We start from the raw sequence: 15,012 nt of genomic DNA, 5'->3' as shown, positions 1-15,012 counted from the left end.
CCATTTCTATTAAAACGAAAGAGGTAAATACATTAAAAAAATGTTGAGCTTCCCTTGAGAACATGTTCCAAGCCTAAATGAACCAGTGTTGTTTTGGATGATACTCCAAAAATTTCACTGAGGGTGCTACTTACTAAATGTTCTGCATGAAGTAACAGTCTGTGGGCTGTCGAAGGTGGTCTAGGAGTAGCTTAAGTGTGCAGGTGATACTTGGTAACTGCCAACACTGAAATTATTGGCTGCTTGCTGACTGTAAGGATTAAAACCATCTACCCCCCAAGCCACGCCTACAAAACCATATACTCCCCAACCATGAAAAGGGGTGCAACTACATTTATTAAACTAGAAGACAGTCTTCTCCAGTGACCTCAGGGTGTATTAAGAGTGAGTGATACTCAAAACAGGATATAAGGTCAACTTTTTGTAACTAAGATTTATGACGGGATTTACAATGTGAGATGGCAGTTCACAGCCTTGTTTAAAAAATATTGCAGGTGCCATGTGATTTGTTAAAAAAACCCCAAACAAATCAGGAAAGAGAATGCAGGTCGTAGAAGATACACGCCATGGAGGCATGCAGACCTCTGACTGCGGGTGGCCAGTTAGTTTTTACAGGAATGATGCCATGAACAAACAGAGCAGCACCTTCCTTCTGCAGACCAAAAAATGCTTTGGAATAGGTCTTCTTATATTTATAGTGAAATCCTCTTAGCTTGACTGGTTTCAGGACATTATCATATACGACTACACAGACACTTATAAAGTGTTCCATAAAGAATAAAAAATACCTCTCATTTTCATGCAGATAACTTATTTCTGCAAGGTACTCAACTGACAGTCAAAAAGAGCAAGCCTACCCACAGAAAGGGATGTCATAAAAAATGGCAAAACCAATTTCATATGATACCGATAATGGCACGTTGAGCATTCCAGGGTCTTGGCAGGGGAATAAAAGCAAGCTCTCTGATGCCAAAGCCACCAGTATCAATACTAAGGCTGTCAGAAGGCTGTTCCGGCACAGATATTTGTCTATTAAACAGTAAACAGCCACCAGTTTATTAACAACTTGCCTCAGCGGGTAACGTGAATGTTATTCCCCCCTGTAAAGTGGGACTTCTCGCTCTTTCTCATCTGTATATATCTGAAAGTTAGGCATCTAGGGTCCCTCCAGGGCTAGAGTGAAAACCAAATCCCTCAAGAGTGACTCATCCCTTTCTGCAGTGTGAACTGCAAAAGCAGCATAAATCACTCCAGCTAGAGGCCCAACTTTTAGATGGATGAAGTGCGGTGAGATAAACCTTACCCTCAGTGTTTAACCTGACTCCAAGGTACCCCAAAACCACACCAGATCCTTTTTGTGAAAGGTGAGCCGAGTTAAAGAGTCCAGCTCACACTCGTGTTTTTGTTCTCATGCTTGCACGTACCTGGTTAGGTGCTTCTGGTGGCATGGGGGATGGCGATTTGGACTGGAAAGCATCCTGGGACATGAATCCAGAATCATGGGAGGACACACTGGACAGCCTCATGGGTGCCTGCTGAGGCAGATTGGAGCTGCGATAGCGATAGTGTGAACTAGGTGAGTGCGAGTGCGAGCCACTGGACCGGGAATCACTACTGTTAACGCTGTTCAGACTGCTGTGAGAGACAAAAGGAACAAAGAAAGGAAAGGGGAGAGGAAAAGACACAAGGGCGGGGTGGGGAGAGACCCATATACAGTACAATTAACATTCCACATGTCTCTAGCCACAGGCAGCATAAACCGGAAAAGAAAAAATGTTGACAAATTAAATTTGAATATATATATATGCACATATATATCAGTAAAGAACCATAAGCAGCTGCAGTATCCCTTGTGATCACAGAGAAAATGGCATTTTACCTTGAATTTCACTCAAATGATCAAACCCTGTAACCACTTAAGAGTTCAAAGTCAGGTTAGGGACGAAGGGATTGCTACACACCCTCTCTAGCATTTGCACAGCACTTGCACAAAAAATTGTCTGCTGCCCGCTCTCTCCTATTCCTGACTTACACCTTGTTGCTCTTGCACCATGTCCCACATTTTCAGTGGGCTATCTCTAGCAGGAGGTCCAAAGGCACTGCAGTTCACCTAAAGGTCTGCCTCTAGGCACACCACTGCAGTCAGTCAGCAGGCTAACATGAGACTTTTGAAAGCATCACAAACCCCCCTGCTTCAGCGTACTTGGGACAAGTTTGGCTCACATGAAGGCTTTCTACCAGAAAAAAAAGCTTGTGAGGGCATAATGAGTGAAGCCAAGCCTCTGGGTACGTAGCTTTAGTTAGTAAAAAGGTGATCAGAGAATTAAAGCCCCGAATTAATTTCCATGAAAAAAAAGATACATTTTTTCCAACAAAGAAATTGCATTTTAAATCTCCAGTATCCATGAATGAGAGCAATGACATGCCAGCCGCAATGTGGAAGCCTTTGAAGCTTCCTGCTGGGGTGGCTGAACAGGACTAGCAGGATGCACCAATGGGAAAGCAGCTTCCTACCTCTGCTGGCAGAAGCCCACTGACTAGCTGAAGGGTGGGCTCTAAAGGATACCTGGGTGAGGGCTGCACCTCCTGTTCACAAATGCTGTGTACACAGAAGATGCACAAGTCTGCCTGGAGCAGGGGAAGCTTATTTTACCCATACACAACAGTTTGTTGCCATACAGGATTTACTACACAAGAAGATGAGGTTGATTAGGCACAGATGGTGGATTTTTTGGTTCTTTTTGCCATTTTCTTTTACAGCTTCAGGATATTGCATCTTTAAGCCTGTGCTCATTGCTCTAAATATGCATGTTTTCACATATATATATAAAAGCACTGAAGGTTTTTTTATATATATCTGCATGCAGAGACAAGTAGGTACATAGAAGAAGTCATGTTCACTTGTTCTGACATGCTATAGGTAACTTTGCTCATACACAGGGAACCTGTAGTACGTTACTCAGGAAGCAAACTAAAAGGTAATCATTTGAGAGCAGCTAGAAAGGTGTTGAGCAGAATACACAACAGGATATCTTCCTTTTCAGTAAAAAGAAAGAGTAAATGTAGACACCAGGGTATAGGGGTAACATGCTAAGAAACTGTTTCATGAGAGAAAACAGTTTTTACGGAGAAAGCGTAGACAGAATCCAGTGTTTCAACATATTTCAGGACAGCATTAGACAGCATTAAACAGTCAAAAAAACTTGTATCAAAAAAAAGCATTTCCATCTACCAGACTGATAGGGCAATTGCCAAGGATGTTACTCCTTTTCAAACAGTTTAACTTACTGATTAGTAACAGCTACTTAGAGTAATCTAAAAAGTCATCAATATGAAAAACAGAAAAGGAAATTATGAATGAACAATCTCAGAGCTTAGATCAGTACAGTCTGCTCTTTGATCTGAAATGGATTCAAGAGAACTGAATCAAAAGCATCTTCAAGTTGTCTTGAGTTCAACAGTTGTTCAGTCATGCCCATCCTTTTCAATATTCCCAGTCACACACTTAAACGGATAAAGACCACAAGGGATTTATTTCACTAAGAGTTGTTATTTAAGATTTATGTATGCATACAAATCCATACCACAGTCTGAACCTGCCTCCCTTTGCCCCCAGACAGGTTAAAATTATGTATTACCAGTCTACTTACCTGCAAACACTAGATTTTCTGGACATGGTAGTACTGGGAGAGGATGGAGGAGTCTGATAAGACCAGCTGTAATCAGAACCTTTCAAATCTAAAATTACCTGATGAAAGATAATCAATAGCATCAAGGACGTGGAAAATTTTTTCCCCCTATTAACAGAAAGCATCTGCTTGACATACAACATTTGTCACCACTACAAACTTTCAGAACCAATTGACCCAGTCTCAGTTCTCTTCCAGATTTACACTGTGTATATTGCACACGAGAGTCAGCTTCAGTCTTGGCTTTCCAGGAACTACCATACTTCAACACTAGGGCTGTTATTACAGAAGGAAAGTTCAGATTTGAACAGAATAATCTTTAAAAAGTAAACTGGAGATTTCTTTATGCATGTTGTAAGCTGCTTTGGGTCTTCCTTCCCCTTAAAAAAACCTATTACAGCCTTAGAGTTTAAGAACTGTTGCGCATTTTAAAAAAATAATCGAAGATCCAATATTCAACCCCAGCAGAGCTTCCCTTTTTTTACACTTCTAGGTCAATGACAAGGTGATTAAGGTATGACAAGAAAACTGAGTTCACACAGCAGGGCTGTAGAAATAGGTCCTACTTGGAGTCATTCAATGATACGCATTTTCCTATGCATTTTAAGGACAGCATGGAAAAGTGCTTGAATGTTAGACTCCATCAAGCCATCTAATCCCAGCAATCTTGCGACCACATAAAGACAGGGATGCTCAAATGTAGGGTGAGAAGATGACACTCATTCCTCATGAACTCTCAGCAGAAAGTGGGCACCTTCATATACTTCAAAGTGTTACTGCGACAGCTTCACGCTGGTCTCATCAAATACTTCACGAGCACTGGGTTGGTACTTCCATTTTTTTTTAAATTGCTTATGTTAAAAATGACCTTGCTGCAGTGAAGCATATACCAAACATAAAATTTAGCCACTAAATGCTAGCAGTCAATATTCCTCACAACACAGAAGGAAAACCGGTACAAGCCACAAATGAAAATGTTTTTCAGGTCACAAGAGCTAACCTGTTCACTTGAAGATGGCAATTTGTGTGGATCCATGGTGAGACTTTTCAGATCATCTGATATGGTTTGTAAATGGGTTATTTCCCCTAGCATTGATATTTCTTCTTCCTGAAGAGACAAAAGAGCAAGGTTAATCACAGCCTTGGTTTTAAAAATCGGGCCCATAAGACATTACATGACCTTTTTATTTTTGCTGATGACTGTGGGAATGCTCAATGGAGGCAGTTTTTCTTTGCCCATTAAGCAATCACTTCTTATGAAAAAGGGTTGAAAATATTGAGTTCTATAACTACTTTAAGACTGCTGTAAGTTCTGAGGTCCAGAAATCTTTTCTCTCATCAATGAGACAAATGTCTTGGCCTTCTTTTTGAGACATCTTCAGAAAAAGAATGTAATTCTTGCCACATTTCAAAAAGATTTAACTTTTCTACGTATAGTCACTGATGTGCCCAAAGGATTTTAAAATTGAATGTAAACAGGGGTTAAACTCATGCTTTTTGCTACTTTTTGAGCAACTTTGAGATAAAGGCACTACGCAGGTACAGAGCGTTAATCCATCTATGATTCATTCTGGCTCAAGTTACATCAACAGCTAACTGAGATGATTCCTGCACCGTAAGTTACCATAGTAATTCCTTAACTACCATGGTAATTTCATACAGGTCCTCAGAGTCTGGAATTCACCTCCTCCTGCTCAGCCATAACCTCCCTACTTCTCTAGTCATGGTTTTCTGCTGAGACTGATGCTCTTTGTAAACCTGCATTAGGTACATTTTCCCAGTACACTGGAGACCCTTCAGAAATGCATCATGCTTGCACAAAGCCACAAGCAGTTCATCACCAGGCTTCAGACAACCTGAGGTGATGAAAATATACTCAAACCTTTTCAATGAACTGAAAAAGCTGTCAGATACACGGGAAAGAGCTGCCAGAAAACTGCATGGAAGCAGCCTGCAATCTGTCAAATTCTACACACAGGAGAGGTCTTGAAACATTTATCAGTCCTATCACTGGAGTAGGAGTACAAAAGATTTATAATAAAATGTGATAAGAAAAAAAGCAGTGGAAAAAACTGCTCAGGTCAGTATGCATAGGGAAATCAAGCCCGCTTAAAGTCTTTGCGCCCACTGTCACCCCGTTAGCCATCTTGAAAGTATTCAGTGTCTTCGGTGGCTGAATTACTCCAAATGCCTCTGCAAGAAAGGTCCCAACTCTCACCACTTCCCAGGCAGAGAGACAGGCTGAACACTGGCTCTAGAAATTCATTCCTAAGACATAACGAGCTACTATTTTTAGAGGCTTTTGGCCACTTAATCTAACATGTGAATTGCACCAACTTAAAATCGAGAGCTCTTACTATCACAGGCCGCAGCATCGAGATGAAAGTACAGAATCGACCACGCTCCTCAATCAGAGCTTTTCTGACAGCTTGCTTCTCGGTTTCTTCAAGCAGCAGGTACTTATCATTGACATCTTGTAAAGCACTATCCAACTGGGGCTGAATGTCACCCCGTCCTGTATGCAGGAAACAATCAAAAGTACATTTTGTCAAAACTGTGTATCTCCGTTAGAGGAAGACCTTATTTTAAGCCAGCACTGCTGCTGGATTGTACTTTTGCAATTCCAAGTCTCAACCAGCATCGTCCCTTAATTCAAATTAGTAAGGTGATTTGGTGATTTTCTTTTTTCCCAATTAAGTCAAGCACTTCATGGCGTTTATTTTTTTTTTCCTCCTTTTGCACAGAATAGAAAGGCAGCTCAATTCAAAAGGTTTCAAAGAGCATTTCACATAAGGACTTTCTCAAAGTGTTAGCTGTAGAAACCCTTCACATCATCCTTGCACATCAACATCTTACTGAAAGAGCATTAATCCCTAACCCCTAGTGCATTGCCCTTCCTTCCTTTTGTGCTTAGCAAGGTCCTAATGGCAATTTTGTGGAGTAACTAAATGAGTGAATGAATCTCCTATGTAAGACAGTACTAAGGACATGTTACGGATCATTGGACCACTGGATTCAAGTACTCTGCATCAGCAACTGCTAAGACAGTTTTCTTCATTCCAAAGTCCAAAACAAAACCAAAATATCAACATATCAAATACATATTAACGTCCAGTATTTGTCTATGGAAATAATAATAAAAAAATCAATCAAAAAGCTTCACTGCGTTAACTATAGTCATTTCATAATAAAACCTTCTGTGACATTTAAGTACCTTATTCTGCTCCACCTGTTTACTGTGCATTGTGCCAAAAATTTATTCCTCTAGGAATGAAGAGCTGCTGCTTAGCCATAGTATTACTGAGCCAAGAATGCTGCAGCTGCAAGGTGCTTTCATGCAGCTTACGCCCCTGAATATTTTAAAGAATGCCAGTTGTCTAAATTTGTCTCAAATCTCCCAGAAACACCGTTGCATGCAAATTAAGTATCCAGGTATATATTCATGCCGCTGTTGCTACATACCAGGAAGATAACATTGAAAAATGTTGGGTGAGTTACAAGCAACTACCCAAAATCAGTTTTTATGGATAATAACCTTTCTGCATGGAGGACTTAAAGCTACAAGGAAGAGGAAGAAAAAAGTCTCTTGATGCATGCAGTTCACAATAAGGATGACTCAAGGTCAGGGTTCCAAAGGAAAACCTTTGCCTTTTTGTTGTATATATTTCTTCAATACTCCAGAGCGAGGTGAAGTCATCAGCTCCCCTGCACTGATACACAGCCAGAGCTGCAGGAAAGAAAGCAGCAATGGAATCAAAGCGAATCACGCTGGCTTAGCAGCATTACAGACTGGATGTAGCCAAATGTCCTCTGTACAAAGTCAGACATAGTCCAGATACCTACAAGCAGAGCTCTGCAATGGATCCTCAAAAGAATCATGTGCAACACAGGCACGGCCACCGCCAAAGCCACCTGGGTACCAAACTACCAGCAGGGACACCCCAGTGTTTGATCCTGTATATCAGCCTGACAGGTGTAATGTGGTCATAAAACTGTTTTGGAAGTAAATAACTTTAACAATAACAGACTCTGAAGTTGCAGTTACCTGCTTCATCTCTCAAAATTAGCATCTGCCAGAAACAAGTTACAGAAGAGGTTTGGATAACTCCCTGAAGGTTCTGTGCCGCCTTCTGCCGTCACCCTTAGGAGACAAACTGCACCTTTCTGCCTGAAGACTGTTCTGTACATTTCAGGCCCTTCCCCATACTCTTTTTTTACTATCATATAAAGTGATTAAACATTTTGTACTTCTCTGGAGTTGTCCTTTAAAATTCCTTATGAAACTAAAGATCTGCATTATTGCTCAGACCCCTTATTCTGAGAGCTGACTGGAAATTACACCCAGTGAAATAATCTCCTGTTGTTCAAACCTAGATACTGGCTCACTACCATGGATGTACCAAATGTAAGATACATTAGTTGCAAACTAAATGACACACTCATTAGTTCAGCTCTGGAGAACGGCTGTAAATGTTCAGCTGCTCCACCATATGATCATGCACGTAAGGGCAGTAAATCCTTTTTAAATGCATTTGCCTACACAATGAGAAGATGCACTCTTAGAAAGCAACTGGACTCCACTGATAAAGCAGGTTCAATTATAGTGAATTTTGGTAATTTATGTGGCCTTCACAGAGTACCACATCGTGGGCCAGAGCAACAAGAGCACCCAAAACACGGGGCAAAAATAAACCTCATTTACCCCTGTGTAACTCACTCAATTCAACAAAGTTACCAGGATAACCTTCAGGCTGTGTATTTTAATCCTTAGGCGCGTGTAAAGAAACTGCATTGCTCTCCAACATCCCCTGTACCTCTACGATGCTTCCATCTTATTCTTTTAAGTGAGTCAGGACATTAACAGACATACCAGCTCCTCACTGCTACTTTCACAGACCTGTTTGACACAAGCTATCTGAGATAAAATTCAGAGTGGGAAACAAGCTTAGGTGAATCATTTAGATGAGGCTCTGAAGCCAGATGTTTACATGGTATGGATACAGCTCTCTCCTGACATCTTGCAACTCATCTTTCAGGAGCAGGAAAGCTTTATTAACATCCTGTGAAAGCTCCACAATGCAGACATCAATCTAGCAAGTCTTTTGAAATCAGGCGTAGCTCTTCCCACTCCCTGCATCGCCAGCTGCCTCCCATGGCACTCAGACAGCTCAGGAACCTGAGGGATGAGATCTCTGCCCAGTTTAATCAGTCTTCTTTGTTAAGCACAGCAGAGAACATCCTCTCAACAGCACTCTGCACCCAAAGGGTGCCAAGGATGTGAGGGCCAACTGCTGGTCACCTCTGCTCCTCATCCACTGTGGTCTCCACTAGTTTGAATCCACTGCTTATCTCAGAAGGGAACATCAACCAATGGAGAGCAATGCAGTTCTTTTCCCCTTTGAATTACGAGGACGTCATTTGTCTATGGCATTCCGGACAACTCATTGCACTATTTTTGCTGTGGACATGAGGCACACTTTGATAAGGAACGTCAGCAATTGATTATTCTCTCTAGCCCACATTCTCTAGCCTTCAGGTTACCCATTCGGAAATATTTCCAAACCTACACACCTATTGTAGTGACAGAAAACTGTTCCAGAACAGTCTCATCACAAAGCAGCTGTAAAAGTCCACCTGGAAGGACACTCCTACCCCAGCTGCAGACAGGTTTGAATGACCCACCAAAGCGATCAGCATCAGCACTGGTCAAAAGCATCAAATGCAGTTCACAGGTCTCTGGTCTGCAACCAGCCAGACATGAATGTGATGCAGGGATAGTTCTGCAGAGCACACCTGCTTGTACTTGGAAGAACAAGTCAACAATCTGAAAACTAAGGAGAAATTCAAATCCAGCCTTTCTCAAGGTGGAGCTTTGGTGCTGTTGAGACAAGCAGAGATGCAAGACCAGAAGTTGTGGGCAGACTTCTCCAACAGCACCACGCTCCAACAACCCAGGGCCTTGTGGCTGGGCACTGGCAAGTAACAACTAATGAACTGCAGAGAGCTCAACTGCTTCTCATCAATATTGACAACAATCCACCACTACTCCAAGGACAGTCTTAATATGTCACCTTCAGAGCAGGTGCTTCACATCATGACATGCAAGAGCTTTAAATGACCAACATGCATTAAAACCTCAGTTTTACAGTGTTCTGTGTGAATCCTGGCTGACAGCCTCATGCAGCTTCTTAAATAACCATTGTTCAAAAAGAACTTTAGTAAAGGAAACATATTAGGGAGAAGGAAAAAGGTCAATCTTAATTTTCAACCCAATTCATGCCTACATTTTATAAGACAACTTAAACTAGCAAAGCTGTCAGCAACAGCAAAGGAGAACAATGATTTTTAAACGCTCTCAGTGCAATCTGACTGCTAAAGTTACTGCTGTTATTGACAAAGTAATGCAGCAAATATTGGTGACATTATTATTTTCCACATTCTTACTTAAAAGACTGCTCCCTTGCACTTTTTAAGGGGGTCTGCACAGAACCTGAATATTCAATATTGGATACTTTACAGCAGAGTGGCTGAATTTACACTGTATGAGACAATGCAGAGCACACCTCTGCTCATACAAACCAAAGCAGGTTCCAAGGCATTCACTCCCAACCACCTTCTTACAAGAGCATACCTGCTTCAGCTGCCGGGACGAACAACCTCTCTCAGTCCTGCCACAGTAAAGCAAACAAACTAATATTGGTCTAGGCTGAGAATTCTGCCACTTTCTGCCATCACAGAAAGGTGGAAAACCTCATTGCTGGGGTTAACTTCAGACACCTTCAGCAACCAAATCTGAGTCTTTCTGGTGGCCACTGGAGATCTGAATCAGCTGCTAATGCTCAAAAGTGCTAAGATGTTCCTTAAAAGTTCCAAGTTACCAAAGGAAACTTCCAGATTGAACCACGAACCAGGAAAAACACACAGTGTGGTTTCAAAAAAGGGGAAAAGCAGCAGGCACCACAATGCCCAGCTCCAGGAGCCCTGCTGAGGCACCTCAGTTGAGTCTCCCAATCTAATCAATCCAGGCTCCTGCAAAGGGCAACACCTACATCATTATACTGCAAGTGGAGGTATGATTATTTCTCTCAAATTCAGAAACACTTTGTTTCATTCACAAGAAGATCTCAAGGCAGGCACTTTAAATTTGCAATACAACTGAAACAGCACTCCAATTTAAACAGATTTGAGATGTGATCAGGCAGCAGAAGAGGAGACAATTGTGATGCTGATTTCCACCCCTTTCCCAGCATGAAGTTAAATATAGTGGTTTCTTATCTATCAGTTAAGAAAGGTGCATGCGATTTTCAGAAAAAAGGGGAACTCGGATCACAGGTTTACAGAGAACAACACTAAGGACTTGAAGCTCTAGACTTTAAAAGTCATATTGACAATAAGATTCAATTATCACCTTGATGCCGTGTCTGTTCCATTTAACTTCTCTCCCCACCGTGACACGATTTATCAGTCCACGTTAACCCCTTTCTAAAATAAACCAGAGGTTTATCTACAATACTGATTTTCTTCTTTTCAGTGTTCCAATTAGATGCCAAAAGAAAATAAATCAAAAGATGGTTTGTTCGTTAAGATTAGGCAATATTTTAATTTCATTAGAAATTAAAGTCTAGGCAGTTAGTGGAGACCAGACACCATAAAGAGGCCACAGCAAGGGCTACAATAAACCAGCCACCAGGGTTACAGCATGGCACAGACTTACCCAGAGCCTCAGCTGTCAGGCAGGTGCGCATGGTGAGAAATTGCAGGACACAAAATTGACACAGAAAGGAAAATAAAAAAAGTCAAACTGGTATTCCGGCATTCCTAGAGTTTAGACATTATCATCAGCGCCAAGACAAGACAGCGAGCAGTTTGGACTAGACTATTTTGACTTCCCGTTGCTGATAAAGACAAACCCATTAGCTTTGCTTCCTGATGAGCTGTTGCAAATTAAACTCCTGCTTATTTACCATACGGTTTTATTTTAAAGACTTCAACCAGTTTAGGAACTTTGTTTAGCTTGCAGATTCCTAGGCGAGAACATGTTAACCTGTGCTTCAGAGAAAGTGCACAACACAAGGCAACTGTCAAACTCTGGTCAAGCTGACGAAGTGGCACGAACCTCATCCCTTCACAGGGAAGAGGGAACTCAAACTTGCAAAACTCTAGGTGGGTGCTGCATCAGTAACCACAGTGCTTTTTGATGTTCTCTACTGCAATTACATTAATAGATTGTTAATTAAATTAAAAGCTAATTGCTGATGCAATGTGGAAGAACATCAAAAAGATTAACCATGATATGTGTATTTTAATTAAAAAACTTTATAAATAAAGTTTTGCAATAAACCTGGCTTGCTGTCAGAATGAGGGGAACTATCAAAACTCAAGGAATGAAAATAAGTCAAAGAACTACCTCTGGCCACTGATTTTGCAACATGTCTTCACTGAATTTTTATAAAGGGAAGCTTACATTATAAGCTGGGGGGGACACAATGACGATACACCAAAAACATCCTGCAGGCACCACGGCCTCATCCACAAAGGATTTTTTCCTGGCAACTGGTAAGTATACTCTGCTCATCAGCTTCCCTCCTCCTGAGCTGTATCATACCGACTCCACAGTGACTCCTGGCTCTCACTTCAGTCATCGTGCCACACAATTTAAAGGAGTAAGACTACCTCCTGGCGGAGAAAGAGTCTGGCTGGGTGTCCTCCCTCCCCAGCCTGGCATTCCAGACAATGCAAGCACCAAGTATAGAAAGAGCGCAAAATACTTGAATAAGGTCAGCACTTGCTTTAAGAACTGAGATGTTCTGCAGTGATAATTACGTTGAAGAGGTTTCTGTTTTTCAGTTGAGTCACTGGGTTTGTGCAATCATCCTTGAGAGGAGTGTAACAATATTACAGTTTCAAAGACCAGAGAGTAACACAAAACAGCTGCAAAGGCTCTAAAACACAAACAGGTCATCTTTGCTAACCAGGAGGAGGGGAAGAAAAAGCGCTTTTTGGCAGTATTACAGTAAATAATCATGTTCTACTCTCTCAACTTCATTAAAAGTAAGAATACTTTCCAAAACTGCTGCATACTCAGAAGTAGAGGTTGTGAGTTTGGATACTCAACGTTGATGGGACACAAGAAGAAATGCTGTACTGAATGTTAAGGGCATTCTGCAGAAACTTCTATGAACAGCTTAGAGTTAAAACTCAGTTTTCACATTAACATGTGTCATATTATTGGGAGTGTTACATACAACTCCTTTTCACAAATCTGCTTGGATTTAAACATTTTTCTCAAAGCTCAAGAGCGTCTCACAAAGAACCTGAAAATGAAACCTACCAGTCAAGTTATAGGCAGAAGGGAAACCTGTCTAGTTAAATCATTAATACCCAAGCTGAATACAGAAAATGAAGCCAACATGCACTCCAGATTTTACATATACACGCATTCAGTTATATGTTAAGTTAGTCACTTGATGCTTTTTTTAAAAAAAAACCCTAAGAATCATGCATTTTGTTAACCTTCCGAAACGGTTTACATGCAGAGCCATAGCTGCTGTCTCTCCTCTGAATTCAATACAGGATCAACAGCTTCTAGCAGCTATGGATCCATGTATGGAGCCTTGACTCAGCAGAAACCTAAACATGGCATTTATTTTAAATTTATGCATAATTATTCTGCTGACTCAGGTTGGCTGGGCTGACTTCTGTTGTCCAATGTTTGTCTGAAAACAAAGAGCAATTTAAAGATGTACGCAGTTCCATGCACTACATAGCTTCATCTGTTCAGACAAGAGCTAAGTTTCAATGCTGGGGTGGGCAATACGCCCTGCAGGCCTGTTCCCCTTGGAAGAACAAGGGTGTAAAGAACAGGATGCACCTTGAAGATCACCATGACACCCAGAGGGACTGCATGGATCTGGGAGGTGCACCAGGATCCTATTTAGACTACATAGATTTAGATTTCATTTGGATTATTTTTTTTTTTTTTTAGGGTCAAAGACAACAAAAAGAATGAAAATTATCCCTGTAAGGTCCTTTGAAATGCAAGACCTTCATTTACACAGACTTGTCTTTTTACCAGATACATTCTATCAAACTTCCAAAAAGGACCCCTAATACCTTTTTGTTTAGTTTGGAAAGCTTAATGTTTTCTCCGTCACTTCAAGCTTTGGAAACACCTTTACAGCAATTAACACACCTACTCTGCAAACGTAATTTCTAATAAATGATCTTAAATGCCCAGCCTGAACTTTCAACTTGGCCGCATGGAACCAGAACAAACAGACCACGCAGAAGCCAGAGAACAGGCAAACCCCAATGTATTCAGCCCCTCAGCGCTAAGGTGGGGTGCCCAACCTGTAGTGCTCCTGCCAGGACAAGCCACACAGCCCATGGCCCTCACTCCCAAATGTCCTTGGGATGCAGGCAAGGAGCAAGGAGCTACACATGCTGCAGCCTTTGGCTACGAGAGGGAGCCTCTGCAGCCCAGCGCGGCAGGGAGAGAGGACACCACTGCCATGATGTGAATGAGAAAAGTAGAGGGTTATATTTGAGTTCCTAGATCTGAAGCTGCCCAAAGCAGAAGAAAACCACTTTCCCATCCAGTCACGGCAGAAAAAGCTTGAAGGATGTTTTTAGTAGCATGCACAGTATTTGAGCAAATCCAGAATTCCGCAAACATCTCACTTGCCCACAAATGATCATAAGGTTAATTCAAAAATATTCTTACAAGTGCTAGGAAGGGAATGAATTGGTTGTTTTACAGTTCCCATAGGTGAGTCAGTAACTTTACAGAAAAATCAAAAGGGACAGGTCCTGCTTGACAAAGAACAGAACAAAAAAAGTAAGTCTGAGCAACAGGGAAACAGGAGAGTTGGAAGATACAGTAAGACATTCATGCACTCAGCCACATGCCTGCCAGGAGGGTTTGACCCAAAAGTTTCCCTGCCCATAGTTCAAACTTCATTTGTAACCTAAAGCAGGTTCACTTCTGCAGCTTTATCATTTTATAAATAAACCCCTTCTTGATTTTTTTTTTTAAATCCCTCAGTGACAGCGAGAGCAACACGCTTCACCACGTAGCACATTAAACAGATCTGTCAAGGGAGGTACACACACAAAAAATTTAACAACATTTGACACTGCACTCATACCAATGCTTTATTTCTTCAGGATAGGGATCAAAAAGGCAAAGAGGGGAAAAAGCATCTACTACTTTTTTTTCTTCTATATTTAAGCACTGTAGATAACTTGCAAGAAGACAGGGAGAACTTCCTCCCACCTCCCACCCACTCGTGCTGGGAACCCACAGGGTCAGCAGCTTTGGGCG

At 41.5% G+C, this 15,012-nt stretch overlaps 1 protein-coding gene across 17 annotated transcripts in view; it reads right to left on the bottom strand.

Annotated features, from left to right (window-relative positions):
* The window catches only part of MTSS1 (MTSS I-BAR domain containing 1), a 127,025-nt gene that overhangs the window by 14,821 nt on the left and 97,192 nt on the right, over positions 1-15,012 (bottom strand). For 11 of the 17 annotated variants that reach the window (XM_080378372.1, XM_080378363.1, XM_080378369.1 and 8 more), the window contains 4 exons: positions 6,047-6,204; positions 4,690-4,797; positions 3,651-3,748; positions 1,425-1,635 (listed from right to left, as the gene is read on the bottom strand). In XM_080378372.1, the coding sequence (XP_080234498.1) occupies positions 1,425-1,635; positions 3,651-3,748; positions 4,690-4,797; positions 6,047-6,204 (575 nt within the window). The remainder of the gene's footprint in view (positions 1-1,424; positions 1,636-3,650; positions 3,749-4,689; positions 4,798-6,046; positions 6,205-15,012) is intronic. The other 6 variants (XM_080378373.1, XM_080378375.1, XM_080378371.1 and 3 more) reach the window with 2 other exon arrangements.

The sequence above is a fragment of the Falco punctatus genome (genome assembly GCF_963210335.1).
Source record: "Falco punctatus genome assembly, chromosome: 3".
Classification (NCBI taxonomy): domain Eukaryota; kingdom Metazoa; phylum Chordata; class Aves; order Falconiformes; family Falconidae; genus Falco; species Falco punctatus.
Note: the sequence above shows the minus strand (reverse complement) of the source record. Positions and strands in the feature narration are given on the sequence as shown.